At 40.7% G+C, this 27838-nt stretch overlaps 2 protein-coding genes across 3 annotated transcripts in view; one reads left to right on the forward strand and one right to left on the reverse strand.

Moving 5' to 3' along the window:
* SRFBP1 (serum response factor binding protein 1) overlaps positions 1–12332 on the forward strand; it is an 85238-nt gene extending 72906 nt beyond the window's left edge. Inside the window, exons 5-8 of the mRNA XM_063319952.1 lie at positions 5190–5271; positions 6192–6927; positions 7352–7389; positions 8120–12332. Of these exons, the coding sequence (XP_063176022.1) occupies positions 5190–5271; positions 6192–6927; positions 7352–7389; positions 8120–8307 (1044 nt within the window). The 3' untranslated portion in view covers positions 8308–12332. The remainder of the gene's footprint in view (positions 1–5189; positions 5272–6191; positions 6928–7351; positions 7390–8119) is intronic.
* Positions 12333–13364: 1032 nt separating this feature from the next.
* On the reverse strand, positions 13365–27278 carry LOX (lysyl oxidase). 2 transcript variants are annotated; one of them, XM_063319949.1, is made up of 7 exons: positions 26000–27276; positions 25389–25497; positions 23985–24122; positions 21526–21682; positions 18990–19085; positions 18735–18850; positions 13365–17182 (listed from the first exon to the last, which is right to left on the reverse strand). In XM_063319949.1, exons 1-7 carry the CDS (start codon positions 26748–26750, stop codon positions 17176–17178), a joined length of 1374 nt encoding a protein of 457 aa, XP_063176019.1. In that variant the 5' UTR covers positions 26751–27276; the 3' UTR covers positions 13365–17175. The 2 variants fall into 2 exon arrangements, with proteins under 2 accessions (XP_063176019.1, XP_063176021.1); XM_063319951.1 differs by lacking the exon at positions 13365–17182 and having other exon boundaries at positions 18731–18850; positions 26000–27278.
* Positions 27279–27838: the final 560 nt, after the last annotated feature.

Below are 27838 nucleotides of genomic sequence, written 5' to 3' on the forward strand. Positions count from 1 at the left end.
TGACAGAGCAGGCTGATGCCTGAAGGAGGCTGTGACCCCATGGGAAGCCTGCACTGGAGCAGGCTCCTCATAGGATCTGTGGACCATGGAGAGAGGAGCCCATGCTGGAGCAGTTCATGAAAAACTGCAGCCCATGAAAAGGACTCGCGTTGGAGAAGTTTGTGGAGGAGTGTCTGCCATGGGAGGGACCCCACGCTGGAGCAGGGGCAGCGGGTAAAGAGTCCTCCCCATGAGGAGGAGGGAGCAGCAGAGAGATTGTGCCTCTGTCCAGCTGAGAAGGGGGAGCAATAGAGCAGCATTGGTGCCCACCCCGTGTCCAGCCACGGTCAGTGCACCACGGTCAGCAAACAATCTCTTACTGTCTGGAGCCGAGAGACAACAGTGCTGCCACGAGTGTTATCAATAATCCATTGCCTCTCATACCAAAATCTTCACCATGTCTGATGGCCACAAATCACATACTATATGTGTTACAGACATAAAGTAAGGGAGAACTAGCAGCATTTCATAGACAGGAATTAACTTTTCTCAAGGGTCGTATTCCAAAGCAGTATGAGGTCATGGGATGGACTTGGGTAGCAGCCATGATCTGGCACCTTCAGCCACCCTGTGACTCCACATTAACTACATCTGCTATTATGAAGGACATCTGTAACTGGTTAGAGCTCTGGGAAGAACGTGTGGATTAACAGGTTTTCTGGGTGGTTTTTTTTTAGTAGAGAGACAGCTCTTCTAAGCTGCTACAAAGGTTATTGCAATGACATCTTGTTTTGGCCTGGTATTGGGGCTTTATATTTTGGGTTTTTTTATGCTTCCCCTGGTTAGGATTATCTCTGCCATTTTTTTCTGCGTAAACTCAAAACTGTTGTTACACTCAACATTAATCTGCACTTCCAGTTAGTTTAGAAACTTGAGTATGACGAGCTTCAGGGTTGTTTCTTTGTGTCGTGGCTTTTGCCACGTGCTGCATACTTGTCAGTGGGGTTTCTGACTGTCTCCATTTGAATGCCATTATTTTAAATAACTGAGAGATGATTTAAGGTGACAGATGCAGGGCCACCACGCATTAGCAGTTTGGTAGCACCATCCTTTGATCCCGCTGAAATTGTAGCAGTAGTCTTTGTAGTAGTATACTCTTCTAGTACCAGCCTTGTTTCTGATGAGACCTGTAACAAGGCAATTCCCTTTTGTACAAAAGTCAGTTGAAGAATAGAAGTATGACCTCTTTCTTTCCTATTATTGATTATAATTGTAGCAGAAAGGATACAAACAGAAGCAGACCTCAAGAGAAGGAGTAATCAGAATGAAGTGATGGTCAGAAGTCTCTGTATTGTGTTCCCAAGTTAATCCCAAATTTCTGCCTGTTAGTTCTTCCTGAAGCTCTACAGTCTCAAGCAGGCTGACAAGGTTCCTTTTCAGCTCCTGCAATCCCATCTGCCCTAAGGCCCTGAGACACTCAGTTTCTCTTTCTCTGCTTTATCATTTGCCTTGTATGAAGCAGGTACTGCACACACAGCTTCTGCCTGATGCCTGTTTTACCCAGTGGTGACAGCTCTCAGAGACCTTCCGTACTTCTTCTGACCCCTATTCCAGCGCATCTCAAAACTTGCATCGTGAATCTGTTTTTATCTTAGCAAGCTTGTAATGTCCATTCTCTTCCCAATCATTCCCACATTGTAGAAAGTTTGTCTCCCTTATGTGGGGCATGCATGTGTGCTTGCACATGGGTAAGCTATACAACTGCTGCTTTATTATGCTATAACTGACAAGTTATGTTTTGAGGCTTGTGCATCTGTGTGCATATCTGCCATTCATGATGAAGAATACTTGTTTCTGCAGTTTGGGTTTGTTTTCATTTTAGGAGATCTGAAAACATAGAGATTAGTGCATTAAATCCAGTTAAATGTCCACATGGAATTTAATGAAACATGTCAGTGATGCTAGGTAGACAACTTTAATACTACATACAGAAATAATGCATCACTTACCAAGATAAAAAGTTTGAGGAGACTCAGACTTTCAGGAGGTTCTGTATGTAGCTTACGACTTCTCACTGAAAAGTGTGACTATACAGACCTCAGTTGCTTTGTTCATTTTGCAGCACCTCAGTTGCACACAGAATGAGGGAGTGTTCCTACAGAAAGTACTTGGACATTCTTGCATGAAAAAAAGAATAATGCAAAATAATACAAGGAGTAGCAGGAACATGTGAGAATAAATGTGTACAATCCCAGTATCTGCATAATTAAACATACAAGGGGCAGGAGGAGGGGGAAAGGGTGTTCTTGCTGTAAATACAGTTGACGTTTTTCTGGTAAGTTTTACTTTCTGCCAAGGTTTTATATACTGGAAAATACTTGAGGAAAAATAAATTGAGCATTGGATGTGCCAAAAAAACAGAAAAATGAGAAATTTTAAAGAATGTGAATGTCATATTCAATGTTTGTTGGCTACTATCTATCAGCGTGAGTAGTGTTTGAGAAGTATTTTGCTATAAGGAAAAAATGTAGTTATTCCATATGGATTGGCATGTATATATGCTTAAATCCTTTCTATAAATATTTGAATTAAAGGACACCAGATGTTGCACAGAAGCTGCTCCTGCTTTCTGAACTTCATGCTATATTCTTTCAAAACCCACAGGAAGTAGCTGAGGGAAAAAGTGTATTAATTAAGTTCAGAAATAGATTTTCCAGCTATAGAAAAATCTCCAAAGAAAATAGCATTTGATCTTCAGAAATGTGAGCTTGCTGTCCCAGGAATCTGGTGGCAGCGTGCAGCACTGTCACATGGGGATCAAAATTCAGATTTCAAGTTCTCAGAGGTAGGCTAGCCTGAAAGCAAGCCAGTCTGTGGCCCTTGGAAATGGACCCATCTTTTGACCTGTCTCCTCTGGCCAGTGTTCATATTTCTGTAGACAGTCTACAGAGAAAACATTTTTCCAGTTTTTCTTGACCTGAAGAATTAAAGTTATAATAGCAGAGACTTAAGGAGAAAGGAAAGTACTAGAATTCCCAGATGCTCTACACTTCAAACATGAAATATGAGCAGACATACCCAGAGTATATTTTGTAAGTTCTAAAACTACAGCAAAAGAAATACAAATGGGATTTGCTTTGCATTGGTTGAGGAACAAGATTTATGTTTTGCAAACCAATTAAATGTTTCTGCATTTAGAGCTGTTGGCTCTGCTGTGGCTGGAAGTGTCGTCTTCTGCTCTGTTTCATTCAGACCAAAGCGCTGAAAGCAACTCTTCGGCAGTAGTAGTTGGCATGAAATTGAACGTCTATCTTTATGGAGTGAATACATAACCATTTATACTAAGTGGCATAATTCTGCTGGAAGAAAACATACATACAAAGAAGTAAGATTCCCCACCAAGTACTTCTATGTCAGATATTTTAAACATGCATTGCTGATGTATTAGGTAGTGTTTGAGTTGTGGTTTGACCCCAGCCAGTGACTAAGCACCCAGCAGCTGCTTGCTCATGCTACCCCCGCAGGTTGGGTATCGCATCAGAAGAGCAAAAGTGAGAAAAACTTGTGGCTCGAGATAAAGACAGTTCAATAAGCGAAGGAAAGCTGTGTGTGCAACCAAAGGAGAATAAGGAATTTATTCACTACTTCCCATCGGCAGGCAGATGTTTAGCCACATCCTAGAAAGCAAGGCTTCATTTCATATAACGGTTACTTTAGAAAACAAATGCTATAACCACAAACATCCCCCCTTTCCTTTTCCTTTACTTGAGCTTTTATTGCTGAGCATGACTTGATATGGAATGGAATATCCTTTTTGGCCAATTTGAATCAGCTGTCCCAGGTGTGTTTCCTTCCCAGCCTCTTGCCCACACCCTGCCTGCCTGTTGGGAGGGCTGATGCCATGCAAGCACTGCTCAGCAATAACTAAAACATTCGTGTGTTACCAACTCGAAAATGTTTTAGTCGCGAATCCAAAGCGCAGCACCATCTTGGCTGCTATGGAGAAAGTTAACGCTATGCCAGGGCAGAGCCAGTAGAATCTCCACCCTTTATTCCTTGCCATTACGTACCTGTGATTTCTCTGGTTGCTCAGGACAAGAGAGGCAGCATGTTGTGTTGAGTTGTTGGGCACCAAAACCAGCTCAGGTTGGGTCACAGGACGCTTGGCTGGTTCATTAAGAGGCTCATCATCTGTTGGTTCGGGTGTCTTCTGCTGTAGTACTTCCTGTAGCATGTAGCTCAAATCACCGGTAGCAACAATTTAAACATGTATCCATTGCAGTACCGCTAAGAGGAAGGGAGGAAGGTGTGTCTTTTCTCCTGTCTCGCAAGGAATTTCACTGGAAGCTTTAAGAAATCTTCCTGCTAAATTTGCGTTTTACAAGCTTGTCAAATCCCCTTTCCCTCCCTTCAAAAAAAAAAAGACATCAAAGCTGTCTTTGGAAAAGTCATAAATACTTTTCATTTTGTTCTTGAAGCAGAGTGTTGACTGCTGAAAGAAGAACCTGAAAATGAAATAGCTTTTACAATGGGTCATATCTGTGACTTCTAATACATAAAAGAGGAGGTCCGAAATGGAAGCAATTCCTGCTTTCCTCCTTTTTACTTCAAATTAAAGCATGAAGATCATATTTGTTCTTTGAATCGGTCTACAGAGTTCCAGTATTCTACTACTTGAAATTCAAGACTGTTTGTCTTTAAGATCAGGTTAGACCTTGCCTCTCAACCACATTTAGTGTATATTCTTTCAGTACCTGCTGTGTCATTTTGCCTACTTTTATGGCATCCATACTTCTTGCAAGCTGCTGTATTCCTTCACGCAGGATGCTTTCTACCAATATGATGTTCTTTATTCAGGGGGTTCATGCGTTTGCTTTGCATGTGTAAGAAATAGTCAATGTAAAATCAGCATGTTGGCTCTGAAAGGTCTGTCTGGTATGCCTGTAATATAAAAATCGTCTTATCCCTATTCAATACCTGAGAAATAGCAGATTTACATGTCTGTTGCGTTTCTGTCAGTGTTTGGACAGGCAGATTTTTCCTTATTTAAAATGTCAGTAATACAGAAAAAATAAGAAATACGCAAATATTATAGCATCATAAGCTTTTCCTCTTGTTCAGTTAATAGTCCAGAATCACATTAGTATGCATTGTAGCATAACTCATACAGACTTCTATTGACTTCATGCCTTTAATTTTATTTTGTATAGCCAAATTGTACTGCAACTGAGCGAGCCATTGCAAGACTTGCAACACACCCCATCTTGAAACCCAGATTTGTTGAGCTTAAAGGTATGGAATATTATATTAACATGTATATGACTTCAGTAGTAGATTACTGGTGCATTACCTTGTGTCTGTATATTCCTGACATGAATAAGTAGTATAAAAAGAAAAGTAAAAGTACGAAAAGCTCCTATAATCACATTAACCAAGTGTCAAGAGCTTGTAGTCATTTATGTTGGTTGAAATGGGCTTATACATGACAGTATGCTATTTGACATTGAAGATATAGGGTGTAGGACAAACAGGGCTCAGAATGGAAACTCTCAAAATCGAATGGGTATAATGGAGCATCTCTAAATTAAATAGGACTGAACTGGCAATGAGCACAATAATATGCAGATACAAAGGTAAAAGGAGCATTAGAACTGGGTTTCCAAAGGCAGCTAAAAGCTTTTGCAAATGACTGCCTTAAAATTCTGTGGAAACTGTCCCCAGAATCCTTAGGGAATCTTTCCTGGCTCTTTAGGTTATCTCCTGTTCTCTTTAAACTCAAATTTTCCAATTAAAATTGATGTTAAAAAGGGTCAAGTCCTAGTAAAAATGTCACAAAAATTGCTTTGTTAACAAATGGAGCATTTAATTATATCTGGGCAATTTACTATTTCTTTGCCATTTTTACTCACAAAGTAATGCCCTAAATGAACATGATTATCAGCTGCAGATTATTTGCTGAAAGAGAAGTTCACAATTAAACCTGAGTTTAATAATGTATTCAGTTGGTAATAATTTCTTTTCCTCACTTTTGTTGGTGCTGTACTCTTAAATTATTTCTTGCCCCATGCATTCAGTAAATGATTGATAAGGACCTCCAAAATATGCTTACTCAATACAACATACTTAACTTGCAAAAGCATTTTATTAGGTTAAAATAACTTATGTAAAGTTGTGTAGCTGGAACAAAGATCTTTCTTCTGCCCCTTATGTAGCTGCTGTAAAAGCTTTTAAGGATGAAAGAAAGGACACAGCCAAAGCCACTCCTTCAAAAAAGGCTAAGTCAGAAGAACAGCCTAAATCAGCACAAGATTTCAATAGCAATTTGGATGACCAAGCTCTTAAACTAGCTCAAAACCATCAAGGACACAAACCAAAAATGAGTATGAAAAGAGAAACTGACAGGGTGGCTGAAGAACTTCATGAGAGTGAAGCTGAGCAGAAAACTGTGGAAATGGAGAGTTATGCTCCGGAAGAATCTTCATTTCAGGCAGTAGAAATGCAAGCAGTCACTCAGAATAAAACAGAAAAGAAAACTGGCTATCAAAAAAGCAAAGAAAATATAAGCATGAACAAATTAAGCACCTTAAAAAAAAAAATTAGTCATGGTAGTGGTCAGGAACATCCTAATGAGGAAGAATACTTTGATGATAGTACTGAAGAGAGGTTTTATAACCAGTCATCGGATTCTGACAGTAACAGCAGTGATGATTTCTTCATTGGCAAAGTAAAAAGAAAGAAAAAGATAGCAGCCGATACTGGTCTTTCTTCAGCAAAAGAAAAGGATAGACTTCAGGAAAACATAGTGAAGAAAGGAAAGAACACAGTGCCTGGGACAGCGCAAGGTTTGATCATGGAAGAAGGAAAGCCACATGCAAAAGCAAGCAAGCTCGAATCAATGTTCTGCAGTTCTTTGTCTACCTCTGATCAGAAATCTCAACACAGAAGAAGGTAAACCTTTTCCCCTTGTTATGTTCTCCATTCCCTCCTTCCCTCCCAATAATGGACATTGTTTTGATTTTTAGTAGGCCTTACCAAACAAGAAGCAATTTCAGCCAATTACAGCTTAGAACATTTTTACATAAACTACTCTGCAGTCTTCTTGTGCTTTGTTAACTCTTACATAATTTTCATATTCACATTAGCGCTGACGTATACATAGGATTCCTAATGAGACCTGCATCCAAATTAAATCACTACTAATACTTCTATATTTACTCTTTTATTAACAAAGAGGAAACAATATGTAAGGGTTTTGAATGTTATGCTTGAAAAGTCATTGCATGAGTGTTTTGGTGGCGATGATTCTTTATTCACAGTTGTTTGTCATCTTACAAGTTTCTTCAAAAATCCTAAATTCTTTTTTTATTTTCAGAAATACTAAAGACCAGCCTCTCAAAAATGGAAGAACAGGTGTGTATTACTTAACCTGGTAAAGTTAGAAGAGTAAAAACATCTTAAGATTTTGTTGCCTCTGCAGTCAAATCATGATAGGCTGTTTTTTGTGTCATTTCAATTTTGTGGCACGTATTTTAACATTTGATGTTAAAATGGTCAAATTGTTGAGCTTTCATTTTAATCTGTGGATATTGTTTGCTAATTTTTGAATATTAGAAATACTTAAAGTGGGGTTTACACAAGAAAGTGCTTTTCCATCTGTCTTCGTGTTGAGCAGTTAGTGTTACCTGTGCACAGGTAAAGGTGTCGGATTATGATATTTAACAAGTAGTTTATCTCATGAGTAATTCCTTCAATAGCTCCTTCAATATTTTGTTCTATTTATAGTATCTGGTTCCATTTTGGAGTGCATTGGATCAAGGATACCAGTTCAGTCACATTGAGTTACACTGTGTAATATCTCATTGGTTTATTGTGAAGAAAAAAGTTGAGACTGTACTGAATATTTATCTACACAGATTTTTAATGTGGTCAGTGATAATAAATCTTAACTGTCTGCAGCCTACTAAGTGACAATCTTCTGGGCTGCAAGGTGAGGAGATCTTGTTGTGAACATTCAGATGAATGTATTCTCCATGGCTTATTAAGAAATTCTTGAAAATATCTGCAGTCCCAATGTAGCTTTAGCATATTTTTATGAAGGTTCACAATGTAGTTAATGTTTTATTTTGTACCTCTTGCACAGCTCTTCTTAAAAAGGAACAACAGCTCAAGAAGCAACCATTTGCAAAAGCTGCAGATATTAAATGTGACAATAAGAAAGCACGTTTGGAGCAGCCTCTTCATCCGTCATGGGAAGCAAGCAAGAGACGCCGGGAGCAAATGTCTCAAATTACAGCATTCCAAGGAAAAAAGATTAAATTTGATGACTAGACTATATGTAAATTCAGATTTTTAAAAAAAAGTATCTTGCAGATTTGCATCCTGTGGTATTTTCTTAGGAAGTAACAACTGCTGTTTGAACATTTTTGTTGTACTGTCCTTATCCTTTGCAACATATAAAATAGCAACTGCTAGAACTTAACCATCTGTTAATAATGCAGATTGCTTCGTTTATTCAGTGTGCTGTCTGTTGATTAGTGGATGGTCATATGGTGTTGGTTCATATGTTTCATTACATAGTGCCGCCATTTATGAAATACACCCTAATGTGCATGAATGTTTTTTAGGAACATCAGTTGTGCACTATAGGAATAGTACAGATTTTCTTGGTGTAAAAATGTGCTTCAAACTGTATGAGGACTTGGTTGTCAAAAGAGAGGGGGATATACAAAATATTGAGGTGATAATCCTAGGACTATATTTTCAGATACATCTCAACTGAGAAAAATTAAGAGATTCTTAAACTTGAACAGACTTCACAAATTCACAAATGTATCATGTAGCTGAAAAAGCTGATCAGTAGTATGCACAATATGAAAACTTCTGGAGAGCAATAAAATATTGGCCTGTTAAATTATGATCTCTGTCCTTTGATTATACAGCCGATTTGAAGAACTGAGAGTCTTTAATACTGTTGTCCTGGTGGGTGTATCTGGGTGCTCCAACATGCCTGTCTTGCACTTTCTGAAAGAAAGCTGAAAAACTGAAAAAGCTCTTTGTACACTAAGAAACATCTGACTTTTAAGTGCAATTCTGAGTTTGGGAGTTCATTTGGTTGGGATATGAGGTAAAACCTTCATTGTATTTTTCTTCAGGGGACTTTTCTACTGCTTTAATTGAAACAAGTTCTGAACTTTTAATTAATCTTTAACAGTGTTATTTAAATATAGTTACATTTCATAATCTTGTATCTTTCATAATCAAATTAATTCAGAACTTGGTAAATGACTGCAGTGGGTGTAAGAGAATACACTGTACAATTCATGTATCATTTTGTAATGCCTAAGAATAGCCCCACCAGAGACCAAATTCCATCTAGCCTAATACCTTCAACAATAGTCAAAAAAGGGATTCTTTAAGCATAGGGATAGAGGAAGCACGCAGTGATACATCATCCAACTTCCAACTCAGCTTCATTGAGCTTCCAGTTTTATAGGTCAGGGACAGCTTATGATATTGTAGCTTATTGTGTTTAATAATCCTCATTGGATTTCTTTTCTGCAGATTCGTCTGCTCTTAAATCCATGTAAACTTGTGGAATCTGTAATCCCTCTAAGGGGATCCCTTCCTATGTATTACACTCTTACGAAAAACAGTCTTTTTGTATGTCTCAGCAAAGAAGGCCAGCAGCCTCCTGGGCTGCATTAGAAGAGTGTTGCCAGCCAGAGGGAGGTGATCCTTGCGTGGTACTCGGCACTGGTGAGGCCACATCTGAATGCTGGGTCCAGTTCTGTACTCCCCAGTACACGAGGGACAAGGACAGACAAAATGAATCTAGCAAAGGGTGACCGAGATGATTAAGGGGTTGAAGTATATGACATATGAGTAGAAACTGAGAGAGCTGGGACTGTTCAGGAGAAGGGAAGGCTCCAGGGATCCTGTCAATGTGTATAAATATGGGGGAGGTGTGGAGAGGGCAGTGTAAAGAAGATTGCCAGTGCTATCAAGTGGCAGGACAAGAGGCAATGGGCACAAATTGAAATACAAGAACTTCTGCTTAAACAAGAAAAACCTTTTTTCACTGTGAGGGAGATGGAGCACTGGCTCAGGTGCTCAGGGAGATTGTGGAGTTTCTGTCCTTGGAGATACTCAGAACCTGACTGGACACAGTCCTTGGACAGTGGATTTGAACTGAATGATACCCAGAGGTCTTTTCCTACCTCATCAACTCCTTGTGAGTTTGTGTGCTTAGGACAGAGTCACACAATGACTCCCTAACCATCAGCAGTTCCACAGGAAGTTATTGGAGGTGTCTAAAATCTGTAGTCATTGTTTAATACCTCACTGTATTCCACACAGTCATTGTTTAATGCCTCCCTGTATTCCACTTGGGATGACATTAGAGTCAAATGGCAGGAACAGGTTAGGTTTTTTAATGTAGTGTAACTCTGTCGCTGGTATGGCCACCTCTGTCTTCTGCTGACTTTGTATCTTGTTATTTGTAGCCCAGCAATTTCTGCCTATTCTCCCATGCTGAGTTAAATTCTTGAAGGCTAAACGTTCCAGTTGTTCCATGTTGTGTTACTATCTAGGCATGTCTTTGCCCCGCTCAGTTAGGCTTTCTTTTCTGCATCCTAAACAAATGTAATTGTATGTAGTAGTGTCTTCCTGAATGGCATTGCCACTCAGAGGAATTAGAAATTCAAATAACCTTCTATCTTCCTTTCGTGTTTTTTTGTTGTTATTTTCAGTGTACCATATGGAACAACATTTAAGGACAGAAGCATCAAAATAAAACATGGAAAGAGGTTTACTATGGTTTTGTAGGGATCGATCATATTTTGTAGAAAAAGCCATGCATTTACCTGTTATGTACAAGCTCTTTGAGTTTTCCAGATGCAAATGCTAATCCTTAACGCTTTAAATAAATGAATAACTAGCCAAATGCTACACCAAAAATATATTTGGTATGTGAATTCTCTGGTTCCAATAAAAGGCAAGAAAAATTTAAGTAGATGTCATCAGCTATAAGACAGTTTTTCATAGATAGCTTATCTTCCTTTTATCAGATGTGCATCCTATTTTAAGAGTTGATTCACAGTAAAGTCCAAAAAGTTAAAGACTGCAAATAGTTTGAAAAAAAAACCAAACCAGACTCTTTCAGGAGCTTATGTTCTAAAGTGTTTTTCTGCATGTGCTTTGAAATCTAAGAGCATTGGTTTATCTTGGCATTTTAGCAAGTTTCTTACTCCATTCTTACAGCTGTAATTTGTGGCCATAGAATTCTTCCTGAAGGAAGCCTGACTTATCAAAACATCTCTTTTTTGTCTTCAAAAACACTTCTGAGCTCTTACTTTAAAGAAAAGAAAAAAGATAACATACACTGAATGTGAATGAGAGAAGAGAGATTAGATTACTGGCATTGCTTCATATTTCAGTGGGTCACTACTACTTTTAGCTGGTGCTTAGTGACTCACCTGGGTCACAGCCTTAATGCGCTATACAAATGAGTAGTGATGGTTGAGACTTGATAATATTTTTTGTGTGGAACTGGGCAGCTTTTTGGGAACTGATAAACCAACTGAACTTGCCTGGAGGTTGTTGATAAAGTTCAGAACATTTTCTCCTCACTATAACAACATAACATTTTCAATATATACATGACTTTAACATAACTTGTATCCGTAATGCTGTTTAGACAGACACCTCTCACAAAGTACTACCAATTTATTTTTATAGTGGTACGGAAAGTTATATTATTCTGTGATGATTAGATACAAAAAACCTTGAGAACCGTGCTTCCCAGTTCAGTAACATGCCATAGAAGAAATGTTCTCAGTTGCGGTACATACCATCAGATACTACTAGAATGCTTCAGCTGCACAATTTTTTCGCTTCAGACTTACTGACAAAACAATCTCAGATTTTTCAGTATCTTTTCAGAGTCAATGTTAGTTTAAATAAATACGATTTAAGAAAAAAAAAAAAAAGACGGGTGTACTATTGATAGCACCAGTTTGAAGATTTCCAAACAGGCATAAATATTTCATCAGTTTTTATGGACTGATTAAGTCAGGAGGAACAGGGCTTGAATGAGAATTCAGTTACAGCAATACTTTCTTAACCCAAAGTATTGGGCTTCTTTCTAATCGTAGACTGGTGATAGATCATTTTAAGATTCTAGGCAGGTGATCTAATATGAAAATGAGATAGCAGAATAGCAGGTAGAAGGTATTTGGAAGCTAGGAGATGCTTTATTTTCAATAAATTTGAATAGACTTTCTGCAATAATTGTATGCATTTTTGACTACAGTTTTGTATTTGCGTGGATTCTGATCCACACCACGTTCTGCACTCTAGGGACAGCACTTGCAGGAATTCTCAGTTTGAAGCTCTTAGCTGTAATATGTAGTGGTATAGGAATAATTTTGTTAAAGTATAGAAACATCACAACATTGTTTATATTTGAAATAATTCTACATTTATTTTATGAATTTTAAAAGATACTACATCGGTTTTGTCTCCATTTACTCAAAGCCAAGAGTGCCATTAGTTGATACTTAAGTGTTTGACAAACTCTTGTTAGAGTGAACATTCCAAAGTTTTTAACCATGCTTTTCTGTATTAATTCCCCAATGAAGGAACAAGAGATGGTTCACAATTCAGCCTATTTCATCAGTTTAGCATATAGATGCATCGGGACATTGGTTTGTACTCAGAGAATGTAAATAACAAAGGATAAAGTGTTTTTGGAGTAACTGAGCATTAAATGGGTTAGTCAATTTTCCAGAGTACGTAAACTTTCTACCACGGACTGTTCAGATGATCTTTCCATCAAAGTAAAGTTTTTGCAGCAGAAATTCTGAAAGTGGTTTCTAAGTTCCTGTTCCTACAGAGATGGCTGATATGGTAAGGAAATCTTTTTTTTATCCAGCTGAACCATACCTCATCCTGTTACAACTTCATGTTAAGCCTTTGTGTACTGTGAGAGGTAATTTATCATGCCTTGCACCTTTTTTTTTCTTAGAATCATAGAATCGCTGAGGTTGGAAGGGACCTTTCAGATCATGTAATCCAACCATCGACCTAACTCCGACAAAGACCGTCACTAATCTAAACTATAAGCACTATGTCTACCCGTCTTTTAAATACCTCCAGGGACGGTGACTCAACCACTTCCCTGGGCAGCCTGTTCCAGTGCCTGAGAAGCCTTCCAGTGTAAAAATTTTTCCTAATATCCAGTCTAAACCTCCCCTGGCGCAACTTTTTTCTGAGACCATGTCAGTGTGACAGAATCTTCTGTGTTTTTATATAGATATAACAACTTTAATTGAAGTTTTCTCATTGGGAGATGGATCTGGCCTATGCATTAATACTTCGACAAGTAGAACGCTTGAAACATTTTATTCAAGTCATTTTCACATAAACTTGCAACCATAATACGGGCATGTAACACAAGAATATGAAAGTGCAATGAAGAATACAAAGCTAGTGCCTGAATATTATAAATTAGAGCTCTTCAGATAAAGATGCAAAGTTACTGAAATTAAGACTCTTGGAAGAAAAGTGAAGGAAATAATGAAAAACCTTCAAAAAAAGTTGCAAAAAACAAGTGGCATTTCACTGTATCTGTAGCATTTAGTTGCATAATAAAAACCTCCCAATAACATACTCTTTGGTTTTAATTCAAGTTAAAATCTTTCAGCACCTTTTAGGATTTGGAGAAAATGAAAATGCCTTATCGGCATAAACGTGAGACACAGGATAAACCACCTTTCAATGTCTCATTTATGACATCACCCTGCTGGTTTTGAATGAGTACACTGCAAACAACGCATTGTATATTTGGTGTTTGCACTCATTCGACACTGCATAGTAAACTTTGGAGCAGAGAGAAAATGAGTAGACTTTTACTAACATAAAAACATCATCTACACAATATGTTGGTTCCATCGGTGACCAATCTGTCATTTTCGTTACACTTTTGTCTAGAAATATGCAAATATCAAATGTATTTCAGGATTAAAAAAAATATATAACAAACCCCTCCTGTAATGAGCCTGACGTACAATATGTTCCTTATGTGCAATTTTTATCTAAAGATCTGAAATGTGGGACATAACTGCTTCACACACATTTTTACGATTTTGCTTTTCAAGGAAATTTGAGACTGTAAAACAGCAAATTTGTACTAGAATTCTCTAAATCTGATTTTGCTCCCACAGACCAATGGCAACATGCCTTTCAAAGTTGATGGGAATAAGCCCTATGTCTGGTAAAAAGGATTCCAAAATATAATTTGCTGTATAAAATAAGCTTTTACCAAAACAGTTTTTATAGATGTTTTTCAACAAAAATGCATGTAATCCCACAAATATAATCCATTATGAAAAAAGTGAGTTAAGGTGCCTGGGTCAAAACTGCAGAGCCAAGATACTGAAAATATTGGTTGGCACTCCCCTATTTAGAACTACTTCTACACATGCTATATAATAAACTCTTCTACTATGTTGTGGTTTACTATAGTTAAACAGGGGAAGTTAAAGTCACATTCCTTCATTTTTTTTAATCCTAAAATCCTTTGTTTTTTCTAAATAGACTGTTCATGTTATCTTAGGCAATTTTTGTGCTATTGTACATCACTGTCATGTTTCTTAACACACATTTCAAAACAAATACAATATTTTGCTACGGAAAAAAAAGCTACATTTTTGTAGCTACAATATCCCCAATATTCAAAGTCATGGCGTTCAACACCTTTCCAAACCAGGCCATTCCTACTGAAAGGACTACGTCCAGTACGACAACTTGCTCCACCTACACAGATGCTCAAGGTCCTCTAGCTCCTTGCTGACTTCAGTGGAGTTCTGCAACTAGTTTGGGTATAGACATGTAAGCAGGTTACTGGCTCGTAAGCCGAAGGATAAACTCAGTTTCGGTGGCTGCTCTGTCTCCAGTTAGTGCTCTCTTGTCCCACATTCAGCATCAGGCACAATGAGGTACGAGCACACAACCTCTTTCCAGGAAGCAGCCCGTGCCCACAGCCTAGCTTCCATTACAGTAGCTTTTGTGTCCATCGTCCAAGCTGCTATCAGGACTTTCACCCCAATTTTGACCTAAGTCTTTAGAATGGTGAATGCACTTGCATCCCTTAACACCTCTTAATCTTAAAAACTGTTTGGGCTGAGATTTCAGAAGCCTAGACTTTAAACAGACCCTCATTTTTGCAGACATATGTAATAAATGGCTTTCTAATACATCTAGTTTCCAAATTTTGCTTCTGTTCGTTGCCCATTCTGGTGAGTGACTGCTAAAATGGATCTCTCAGCAAACAAAAAGGGACCTGCAGGTATAAATGGTACTCATTCTGCACCCACTCCCAGTGTTGCGCAGTAATCACTGGGTTGCTGGCTCTTAAATTCTTTTTAAGTATACATACCAGTTGTGCAAATTTGTAACCAAGTTATGATTAACATGGAAATACTTTATAATCGTGACATAAGTTTAAATACATGTAGCAGTAGCAGTAAAGAACAAGTTGATCCTTAAAGGATATTACGATAATTCATAAAACTTCCAAATTAAATACATAAGGTTCGATTGCGTGACATACTTCCAAATGCCGCTTGAAGTATTCCCAATAGCGATAATAAAACCTCTCCATACTCCTCAGATTCTTCATTTTTTAACTATACCGAATAGCACATTTTTCAATTTTTTAAAAAACATACTGAGCTTTCCATGCTTCATTAGGTGTTTTGAACTGCTGATTAAACTTCAGCAATACCAATCAATATTTCTAGGTCCCTTTGTTTCAAAAGTAGATCCCTTCATTTTACATGATCAGAAATCTTCTGAAAAAAAACCAAACCAAGCCAGATCCCCTTGTGATATGTTATTTCACAGTTTAAAAACAAAATCACAGCTACTGTAGCTTACAGCAGGGTGCACTGCAAAAGCAAAATAATTTGGGGATGGGAGGAGGAGTAGTGTACCCAGCACCAGTTAAGCAGTTCAGCAAAAACTTTAATTTGGGCTGGAAGCTTTTACCCTTAACAATGTTGTATTTGGTTCCTGAACAGCCTAAAGTAGGATGTTAAATACATTGACTTTTGTTCTCCCTCTCTATATAGTATATTTTCAACTTCATTGTTTAATACTGAAATATACATTTTTAAAGTCAAATACAGTACTTAAGGGGGAAGCAGGTAGTAGGCTTTTTTACCATAAAAACACTTCGTTAGAGATTCTGACCTACTTCTGTTTGTGGTGCCACCTGAGTTAATTGCCTGTATTATTTTGATGGTTAACCTGTTAAAGTTGGATGTTTCTCACAGATGACTACATCAGGGACTCTTCGTGATCTCCCAGAGCCCTGTTCTTGACAGGTATTTATTTTCATCCACATTAAGTTTGCAGAAGTCTTTTAAAAGCCCCACCTTGAAAAATCTCTTGAACATAGAAAGGTGGATAAGGTCTTTAATTCATTTCCACAGATGAAAGGTTTCTTTCAAAACCCCATCTGTTTTTCACTTAAGAAAATGGAAAAACTTCTAATGTATTAAAAATGTAAACATAACTTTTCTTGCAGGGGTATAACTGATATATATATATATATGTACTTCTCTGCTATATGTTAATATTCCTTGAAAACTGAACATACTTTTCTCATTCATATCAACATGTCTTAGCAAGTTTTATTTTAATGGTACTGTAGCATTATTCTTAAGCTGTTTTTCATTCTGGTATTTTCTGAGATAGCTGACATCAGTACTTTCTCTTGCATTTTATTTAATTGATTTTACATATTTTTTGCTACCTTTTAAAATACGTTCAACTCATTCACAGTAATATTCTCACTGAAGTCTGTTATCACCTAAGCTCCAAATTTTCAGGAGTTAATAAATGCTTATTTTTTAATGAATGAGTTAGATTTCCAAAATTTAACATATCTGTGCATGAATCACCAGTTCCGCACATTTCAATACTAAAAAAATGTAATGCCAATTTAAATGCTTAAAATCCAGTTACAGATTTGGCTGAGAAGCAGCCAAAGTGCTTCAAAATCACATAAGGTGTGTGGGTGTATGTATGTTCTGCAGTTTTGTTTCTATAGTGTTTACATCCTATCGAAGTTTATATAACGATACTTCAGTTCAAAACATTTGGCACCATCTCATCCATTTTCTTGCATCTTTCTCAGTATCTGTTGAAAGAAAAGAAACAAAGTTATGCAGTTGACCAAGCACATACGTTATCTGCTAAATACCCTTTTGTCAGCTTGAAGACGCCGTCAACAAACAATAACAGAAATCTTGTTTCTTCACGCTGCATGAATGTATTTACTTGATATCATTTACAGAGGTACGCTGAGACTAGAAGTTAAAAGCGTGAAGCATAAATTTCCCTTCCACGTGCATGTGAGCAGAAACACTGTTCCTAGAAGTACCAATTAATCACTCCTGTGACAGAGAAATGCTTTAAAAGCTACTGCCACGGGTTCGCCAAAAATAATCGCTCATGACCTGCAGGATGCCTGTTCTTTTTCCTCTGTTTCCTGCAGGTCTGACCACCACATGGTGAGAACAAACAGAGGATTCTGCTGAAGCCATTTAACTTGTCGCCTTTACGACCAAAGTGCGATGACAAATACAGATCTCCACACTGGCGTGAAAAAATGTTTCTCATTTTAGCCTCATTTAACTACTGCCTTCCTAATACAAATTAAGGAGTGTATATTTTAAAGGCCAATTAAGCAATAGTCACGTTAATTCTGCATGTTTTTTTCACTGTTACAGGAGACTATACTGATCATTTATTTTACTTTTCATTTACCGCTCTGGAATTTATCTCACATGAACCTCTGTACAAGGTTAACGCATCCTTATGCAATCCAAATGAAACCCCTTGATACATATTTCGTACGAGCCGCTAATACATTATCCTGAGAACTGCTTACCTCTGTGTTACATAAGGCTGATCGCGTTTTGTGTGTGTGTTTCACAGATACTAAGCTACAGCAGATCGACCATGAGAACATTAATTAAATGAATTTGCCTTTTCGGAGGGGGAAAAAAAAAAAAAAAAGAAAAAAGGCCTAACTGTGGCATTGTTTAAACTTTTAAAGAACTAAACTGTAAATGGAGCGTGTCTGGAAGAACTGTTTCAGGGAAGATGGCTGCTGTGTCAGCAGCAGCAGCAAAGTAACATACATGTGTGGGATTTTGCAGAATGGTTTAAGAACTCTGTAGCCGCTCGACAGTTCTGTGTGGATGCTATAAATGGGTACTGAATGAGCACAGAAAGGTTTTTGTGCAAACACAAAGAAGGCACGACCCAGAGGTAGTTATCTGGCAGCCCAGACAGTAGCAGCAATTTTGAAAGTGCTGTACATCCTGATGGCACGACTGCAAGAGCAAAATTCTCACTTATGATTGCTTTTCAAGACTAAATAATTTTTAAAAATCAGTGCTAGCCTTACTGAAATAGTCTAATTACTGGATGTCTGGATTTGAACCCCATGCAGTTACCAACAGCAAAGCAACTGTTCCCATCATTCCTGCCAAAAATGACCTTTGAAAAGTACCATCTGAATTTCGAATCAACACGCTAGATCCTGAAACCCAAGAAACAACATTCTAAAGAATGGTGGGAGTTATTTTTTCAATATAAAGTAAATCTCTAAGCTTTATAAACCTGTTTGTCAACATTAGTACTATGAATATAAAACAGGTGCAAAGACAAAGGAATGTACTTACGGTGAAATTGTACAGCCAGAGGCATATGCATGGTGGCCTGTATAGCGTATATCGCAGCGTACTATATTGTTGGAGTAATCGGATTCAGGCACCAAATAGCTGGGGTTTACACTCACCTTGAGGGGAGAAAGCACAGTGTTACCTACCTCCAGGTTTAAGTCGGTAACTTACACTCGAAAGGAGGTATGCATATCATTTGCTGCTTTAAAAAACAACAAAAGAAAAAACAAACTTCCCCACACCCAATACCCTTACCTTCAGAATGTAATTTCCAGGTTTTACATCTGTAATATCAATCCACTGGCAATCTATATCAGCATTGTAAGTGTCGTAGCAGCCAGGGCTCAGTCCCTTAAAAACAAAGTTAAGATGGATGTCAAAAAAAGCACCAGGAATAGTAACATTCTAGACATTAGGGACACTCAGACTGAAGTTCACTTAACCTTCACATTTCACTAAGAAAATTTCCTCAGGCAATGAGACTTATTTTTTCTTGGTATCTAAACTAGAACACGTAAGTCTAACATATCACTTTTATAAACAGCACTGTGTTACTACTGCATAAAAAACACCTATATTATTGATAGTTGTTCATTTGTGAAATATCTGTATTTTATCTATATTTTATTATCACTTGTTACAGTACTTTTATGTAAGTTCTGTTGATGCTATTACTCACTGTTCTTTACAAAAGGGGAGAATAAAATCAAAACTGGAAAAAGACTGGACCTAAATATCTGTAAATCTCAACAAATGTGTCAATAGCTTCTGAGGTCCTTGAGTACAAACTTGATCACCGTGTTGGGACCTGTCTCTACCCTTAGGAATGATGCAATTTTTTGCTACAGGTGTACTCTGCCAAAGTGCCATCTGCAAATAGCAGAGTCCAGGGTCATTTTCGCATTGAATTTTTCCACAGAAAAATTCTTCCGTGGCATCTCTTGAGGCAAATAGTGACACAAGAATCTGACAGAACTGAAAATGCAGCCTTTCTTTCAGATGAATCTTTTCTGAAAACTTCTTTGCTGTTAGGAACATTAGTAAGCATCTCCACGTACGAATGTATCAGCGGTTCAAATCTGGTGTCTTTAACCGTGGCCGATACGGATGGCTCAAGGCAAAGCTGATCTGTTGTGGCGACACACAGAGTGAGTGCACAAAACCCAAGTACTGCAGGAATTCCCTCTTGACCTAGCTGGTGATCAGCTCAGACTCCCGCATGTATGTGCCAAGTCTGAGGCTGGAGGAAAGTTTTACAGTCCAATTACAAACCCCTGAAATATGGGCTTCCAGTGGAAACGCTGACACAGCCGGGATTCTAGTGACACAAATACTCCAGCTGTAAAATATGTACATTGCTTAGTTAGATGTCATAGTCTACAGAAGGAGGAAAGATATTTATAAAACCTCTTCAAAGCCTTTATGTATTGCAGATCATTCATTATATTTAAAATTCAAATGTGGACACGTCAGCCAGTGAAGCATAGCTGTCATTTCTCTGTGATAAAATAACTACCTCTTAGATTAAAAACTGCAGAATAAGGGATACAAGTTTATGTATAAGTATGGCCACAGTGAGTTAAACCACAGATCCATCAAACTCAGTGTAGTGTCTCCGACAGTGGTGAGCAGCAGATGCTTGAGGAGAAAATAACAGAAGAAATGAGATGTGTAATGTCCTTTACCCAAGCAGATTCATTCCACCAGGCATTTAACTGTATTTAAGACATGGGGTACCATCTGATTTTTGTGTTTAATAACCTCCATTACTTTGTCTAAATTTTTTTTTGAACCCATGTAGTTATTTTTCATCTCTGCAACATCCTATGGCAAGGAATTTAACACTTTATTCATGGGTCAAAAGACTGCTCCTCTCTGTTTTAAAGCTGTTGCCTGACAGTTCTTTTGGATAGTCTTAAATTCTTGGACTGTGAGAAACCACGGATATCAACAATTTCCTCTTTCCATCCAGGAGCACTCAAGATTTGGCATTACTTCTGGTTTTCCAAATGGAATAGTCTACGAAATGTCTTACTGTGGTAGCTGTACTACACTGCTGATCGTATTATTCTCCTGGGGTTGGTTGGCTTGTTTTTTTAAGCTTTTCTGTAGCGATTTTGAGAGGTGGTGACCATGCAATATTCAAGGTAGGAATTTTATCTTGGATTTGTATAATATCATAATGGTACATTCTATTTTTTATATACTCCTTTAATAAGCCCTAACACCTTGCTTTACATTTGTATATGACCTATCATAATGCCCACACAGCTGCCAGCCTCTTGAACAGCCTTCTATACACGCATACAAGTATGCTGTAAGTTTTCTGTGTCGGGCTGCCAGCCAGTAGCTATAGGTATTACGGGAATTCAGCACCTTGCAGCCTCGGGCTCTGCGAGGGAGAAAATACTCGCTATGAACACTGGGACTAGCCAAGGGCCATCACCGAGCAGTTCGTGGGGGATGAACACTGGAAACCACTTCTTTACTGACTCTGTCTTGAGTTCCCTTTAGCTCGCTTGACCAGTCTTGTAAGCACAAGAACTTGTGTTGTGTTTAACAATGATGCTAGGCTAATGAGTGTCCCTGCGTTTTAATGAGATGCCCACATTTAGCAGCACCTGGGCAAATGGCAAGTCTCCAAGTTGCTCTCCTGGCCTCTGTGATGGAGAATTTCAGAGCTAGTTAGGGCATCAGATAATTTAGGGCATCAGATGATTGGTAGGAAAAAATATCCAAAGATAAATTAGAAGGAGGAAAGAAACTTGGTTGTCTCTGAACCAACTCTTACCTGCGTATGCGCTGTACATGCATACCGTCTATAATATCCATAATCACAGGAGGTATCTTCAAGACAGAAACTTGCTTTGTGTCCTTCAGCAACTTTTCTGTGTGAGCTTGCATCCAACAAGTCATAGTGGCTGAATTCATCCATGCTGTGATAATGTCTGTTAAACCATAGACAGATTATTAAGGATGGATCACAACTTGTCAGTAACATTTTAACAAAATCCTATTTGAACTACCTTCTGTTAGATACGGCCAAATTTTATTTATTATGCAGAACTTTTGTGTTAGTATACTTTGCTGTTACTGGCCATTCAATTAAGTTTTATTTTCATTATTCTCATCTTCGATGACTATGAAAATGCCATCTTCTATAAATAAATAAATAATAGATTTTAATTTGTTATGAGAAAGACTCCATAGCAGCACTGCTTTTCCAAAATTTCCCGTTTCAGCTCTTTTCCATTAACAATAGTAAGTATTAAGTAGTTCATATTTGAATTGTACATCTTATAACTGCCTTTAGCCAGAGTTTCACTAGGAATGCTTACCTCACATGCTATAAATTCCAGGGAAGCTTGCTACTTGATGGCAAAAACCCAACAATTTGCTTTCACATTTCCATGGCCCTCAATAAACGTACACATTCATAACATTAGAGACAACAAAATCTGCATAAAGAAATCAGCTTCTGTGTATTGGCAATGCAGATCTTGTCCACTGACAATAATTCGTAGTCTATACTTAATGTAGTCTCCATTTCAGAGGTGTGTATGCTTTTGATCTGGGCACAGCATTTTTCTTGCTCTCACACAAAGTGAGTTCTTGCTCTTACTGTGGACTTGAACACACATTATTCTTGTAGTTTCAGTTTTTCTAAACATGTGGAAAACTAAACTTGTACTATCTACCTGCACTTTGTCTGTGCAGCATTTGGCTGATGTTATTTACAAATGCTTTCAGCTCAAGAGGTATATGAAAAAGAGAAAATTAAACAGAATCCAAACGTATTGTTGAAACGAAGGGGAGCACACAAGTTTCACAAGCGCGCATTGTGAGTCTTGCACAGTCAGGAATGCTAAAACCGGTCCACAGATGATGATGACTAACACTGAAGTCTGATGGCTAGCCAAACTAATTGGCAGTTATAGTTCATTTCCAAATGAGCTTGTTTCACTGTCATGGAAATGATCACAAAAAATGCATTTTTTTTTGTAGGCAATGTATTTTCTGTCCAAGAACTGAATCAACATCAGAGACACTTTGCATCTGGACAGTGATAGCGTGGCAGAGTAAGGAACTGCTTTTCTACAAATGGAAGATTTCAATTGCTCTCTATCCATTTCATCCATTTAGCAACTTTGTAAGCATCAGGGTTGGTTTTTTTTTTGTTGTTGGTGGTGGGTTTTTTAGGGGTGGCAGTTAACTAAAGCATTTATGGAGGCTTTTTTTTGTTTGGTTTGATTTAGTTTTAGCTCTTTGATCTTTACAAGATTTATAAACTAGTAATAACAGTCTTTTTTTTTAAGAATTTCTTCTAATGATACTGATTTTTCATGCAAAGCATAAAGCCTCTGAAGCTAGAGAGAAATATTCCATGGACTCCAGGGGCCTTTAGCTCAAGCCCACGTTACATGCTATTTTTTTAATAGCATAATATTAAGTTACCACTTGTGTACCCATAACAGCAGTACTGTATTTTAAGTAAGGTGGAAGTAAGGTAAGCTTTCTAGTATTTTACAATTGGCCCTGCTATGAAACAGCAAATGTTGGAACAAACCTGCCAATGGCTGCATCTGAATTTTCTGAACAGGTACAAGTTTGCAGCGCTACCTGCTCCCAAAATGTTGAAAATGTCCTACTACATTTACATTGCCACGTGTCCAGCAATTCTGCTATTTCTAGGGCACCACTGCTATTTGAAAGCATCATGATATAAGGATGTTGATAATGGGATAAGTTAGCTCAGTATCTTCTCTTTACCATATCGACCAGACCACTCTGTGTCAAGAACTAACCCATGAAATGCAGGTCTAGTATGGGTCAATGCTTACAATGATATCTTATAGGGAACATTATAGTAAATTTACATTTTTGGGTTTCCACAGCTATTATAACATGATTGGGACTTTTATTTACTCGTTCCACTTAAATGTAACTGGACTATAACCTGTGTGAAATACACTTAAAGGGAAAAGGTGCCACTGTCAAAACTGACTCAAGACTTGTATTTATAATGAATTTATACTTCTATACTTTAGATAAGTTTCATATCCATTTTGGTTTCATGTGGCTATACAAAGAGTAATTACCACTACCATAAATTAATCAGACACTAAAAAGCTAAAGTTTCCCCATGACTTCCTCCCGCTTCACTGGAGTTTTAGAAAATGTCACCATATCAGTGACAATTTCTTAGTGAAAAAGATAATTAGAAGGTACCATACTGAGCACTTCACTCACTGGTGACAGCTGTGCCACTCCCATGAATAACGGGGTCTGCTGGGCAGAAAATCTGACGTGCCTTGATTTTTCACTCTTTGGGGGAATCTCAGGAGCACCCGATTGTCATAGTCTCTAACATCTGCTCGATAAGCTGAACTGTAATAATGCAAAAGAGAATCATAAGTATATGCAAGAAACACTTTAAAAACCACTTTATATTGTCTCAGAAGTAACTGTTAGCAAAGATCTTTTCAGCCCCATTAAAGCTCATGCATTGGAGACAATAATTCCACACGGTGATGCTCAGAAGTGCCTGGTGTCAGACCAAGACCTGGGTAAGATTCAAATCCGCTTCTAATAATATAAGCAGGAGTTTGGCCACTGACTCTCTGCCTCCATCTCTGAAGCAGACCATCACTTAGCTGTAAAATTACTCTGGTACTAAAAATACAATTTCATTAGTTGCTGTTAACCAAAATAACTCACTGTGTATGTAAGATCACACAACAGATGTTTGGTTTTGTTGTCAAAAAAATGAATAAATATATGCCTCAGGCTGCATTTTCCTGTTTCACATAGCCATTTTCTACAGTCTTTTAAGTACTGGAATATTTTAATCAACTGATAGCCAGCAAGAACATTTCAATTAGCCTTCACTGCAAAGTTAGCATAAAAAATACTGGTTCTTATGCCACTCTTTCCAGCAAGCGAAGAAAGAGCATTGACCCTGGAAACAGTCTGACATCAATTAATGGTGTTGGTAAATAAATAAATCTGTTTTGCATGATAAGGTATCAAACAAGTTAAAATGGTTAAAAACAGCCATGTTGATTTCTTTCCAAACAAAACAGGAAAAATCCCTCTTTGCCAACTGGACAGGACCTAGCTTCATAGCAAAGCTGTTATTTCAGCCTGTTAAAAGACGCTGAAACACTTTTCATGGAGATTTCAGTCTTAAGAGACATTACAAGGCTAATAGCCAGAGGCAATTAGCATGTTATAATTTTAATAGTAGCTTGTGCTGGGTGTTTTTTTTAATGGAGTAGAATATGATCTGGTTGGATTAGACGAAGGACATGAAGATCACCAGATTCAAGTGGGTTTTCCAGGTGCCTCTATTTTGCAAAACTCAGATATGTTCAAATGAGCCTGAAGATAGAAATGTGCAATATAACTTTTCACAAAAATGTAGGTTCTTCAAAGCATCTGTAGTTTGTCTCGCTAATATGGTGGTATTGTTTCCTTACATGCAAACCCTACCATCTGCCACAGGGTCTGAAGAAAGTTACAAACCGGGCTATGTTTCCTCGGGCCCTCCAGCCTCACTTTTCTCCACTCTTCACCGTGCCCTCAGGTACTCTGCGGTGGGCACAGGAGCACAAGAACCCACAGCGAAGATGCAAAAGCCGGGGTGATGCCTACCTTGCCAGGCAATTCTCCTCGGCAGCACATCTCAAGTTATACATGGACATCCTCTGGACGTACGTGGACGCCTGGATGTAATAGGGATCCGGGACTAAGTCAGGGAGACCTGCAGTTCATCAAACCAACCACATAACAGCAAGATCAACCCAGGACACGTCTGCAAATACTTGGCTTCCATCCCAATCCTTAGGAGCCGTCGCTTTGCGAAGGACCCCTGCCCTCCCCATTGAGCTCGCTCTCCCTTTTTGCTCAGGCCCTTCGGCTTTTCTCAAAGACCGCATCCCAAGCACGACGCCCGGACCCCCGCGGTGGGCTTCCCGCCGTGCCCCCATCCCCCCGCAGCTCGCCACCAGCCCCCTCCCCGGCCCCAGCCGCGGGGACTGCCGCCCACCGGGCTTCCCGCCGTCCGGGAGCGGTGCAAACGCCCGCTCGGTCAGGTTTTGCCCCGAGCGAGGGGCTGTCAGGGCCGCCGACCCCCGCACCGCATCCCGCGGGACGCGCCGCGCTGGCAGCGTGGTGCGCGGGAAGGGAGCGGGACGGGCGGCGGGGCCGGGGCCGGCGGGAGGGGAGGGAAGGGACGGGACGGGATGGAGAAGGAGGGCTCTTACCGTATTGGAAGTAGCCGGTGCCGTAGCCGGGTCTGTACCTGCTGCCCTGGCGGGGCCTCTCGTAGGTGTCGTAGTAGTTGTAATAGGGGTTATCGTCCGTGTACTTGTAGGGGTTGTAGGGGTCGTCTCCTACCATAACATCTTCCCGCCCTGGTCTGAAGCTGCTGAGGGGCGGCAGGCCGCCCGCCCCGGTACTGCTCCGGTTGCCGTCGGTGCCGGTGCCGCCGTCGGGGCTGGTGGGGGCGCTGGGTCGCGACGCCCCCGAGGAAGCGCTCCTGGCCGCCCCGGCGGCGGCGGGGGTGGCGGCCCCCTGGCTCCGCTGCCCGCCGCCGGCGGCGGCGCGACCCCCGGAGGGAGCCTGGTAGCCGGCCTGGAACCAGTGCCGTGCGCCGGAGCCCCCCCGGTTGCCGGCGGCGGGCTGGGGCTGGGCGGCCGTGGCGGTGGCGGCGGCGGCGGCTCGGGCGGCGGCTCCCCGCGGCAGCGTGCCGTTGTTCCGCAGCAGCACGATGGGGCTGCCCGCCGCCTCCGCCGCCTGCCTGCGGCGGGGGGGCTGGTACTGGGAGCCGAGGCTGAGCAGGCTGTACACCTGCCCGTTGTTCTCCCACTGGATCCGCTGCCTCCAGGCGGCGGGGGGCGGCGGGGGGTCGCGGCGCGGCGGCGGCGGCTGCTGGCAGCCGGCGGGCCACAGGCAGCTCCAGTAGATGCACGCGTGGAGCTGGGCGAGCAGGAGCCCCGGCGGCGCGAAATGCATCTTCTCCTCTTTCCTGAGCGCCGGCGCGGGAGAGAACGGGCGAAAACGGGTTGGGGGGCGAGCGGAGAGCGAGGGGCGCCTTTCCTGCCCGGGATGGCGCGGGGGGGGTGGGGGGGGTGGCGGTGGCGGTGTGTGGGGAGGCCGAGGGGGATGCGGGCTGCGCCTCTGGAAGGGCTAGGATTGCAGCGGGGTCTCAGGCGCGGCGGCACCCGGGCGGTGCCATCGGGCAGGTCGGGCCGTCGGGAAGGAAACCCGGCCCGGGGGAGGCGGCGGGAGCGGCTTTTCTTCTCCCCGGTATTTATAGGCGAGGGGATGCGAATGGGAGCCGGAGCAAACAATCAGCCTCTCATCGTCCTCCGGCCCGCGCTGGTGTCTGGAGCGAGGGAAGGAGGAGGAGGAGGAGGAGAGACCAGGGACTTTAAACTTGCTGGCACGCTCGCAAAGTTACACAAGCCCCGCTGGCTGGGCTGGCTGCGCCCCCGCCATTTGTTCACGTAATGCGGCTGGAAACGTGCGGCCCTGACAGTTCCCGCACGGCCGCCCCCCGCCCGCCGCCGCCCGCCCCGACCGAAGAGGGGGGAACGGGGTGGCGGGGGGGGGGGGGGGCGGCGAGGGCCGGCGCGGCGGCGGGGGCTCCCCATCCTCCCTCCCTCCATCCATCCATCCCTGCCTCCCTCCGTCCATCCCTGCCCGCCTCCCCCCGCGCCCCGAGCCGAGCCGAGCCTGCGGCGGGCGGGCGCGCTCAGACACACGTAGGCTGCCAGAGTATGCCGTGGGGCAGCGCCAAAGTATGCAAAGGAAAAATGCTATTAGCTCATCAGCGCTGGAGAGACTAGAAACGGGGTGGCGGGGAGGGGGAAGGGGCCGCTAGCGAGAGAGGAAACATGTTTCTGGAAAATGTGCTGGCCGGCACATCTCCCGGGCTGGAGCAGCTGCTGGGGACCTTCGTCTCAGCGCTGAGTAACAGTCGGATCCCCTTAATGACCTCTTAATTAGGAGAAAACCTCCATCAAATAAACTCTTGACTATTGACTTTTGGGTTTTCTGTGTATGAGTCACACGAGAAATATACTGGCGGTGCTCCTCCC

The sequence above is a fragment of the Chroicocephalus ridibundus genome, chromosome Z, assembly GCF_963924245.1.
Source record: "Chroicocephalus ridibundus chromosome Z, bChrRid1.1, whole genome shotgun sequence".
Taxonomy (NCBI): domain Eukaryota; kingdom Metazoa; phylum Chordata; class Aves; order Charadriiformes; family Laridae; genus Chroicocephalus; species Chroicocephalus ridibundus.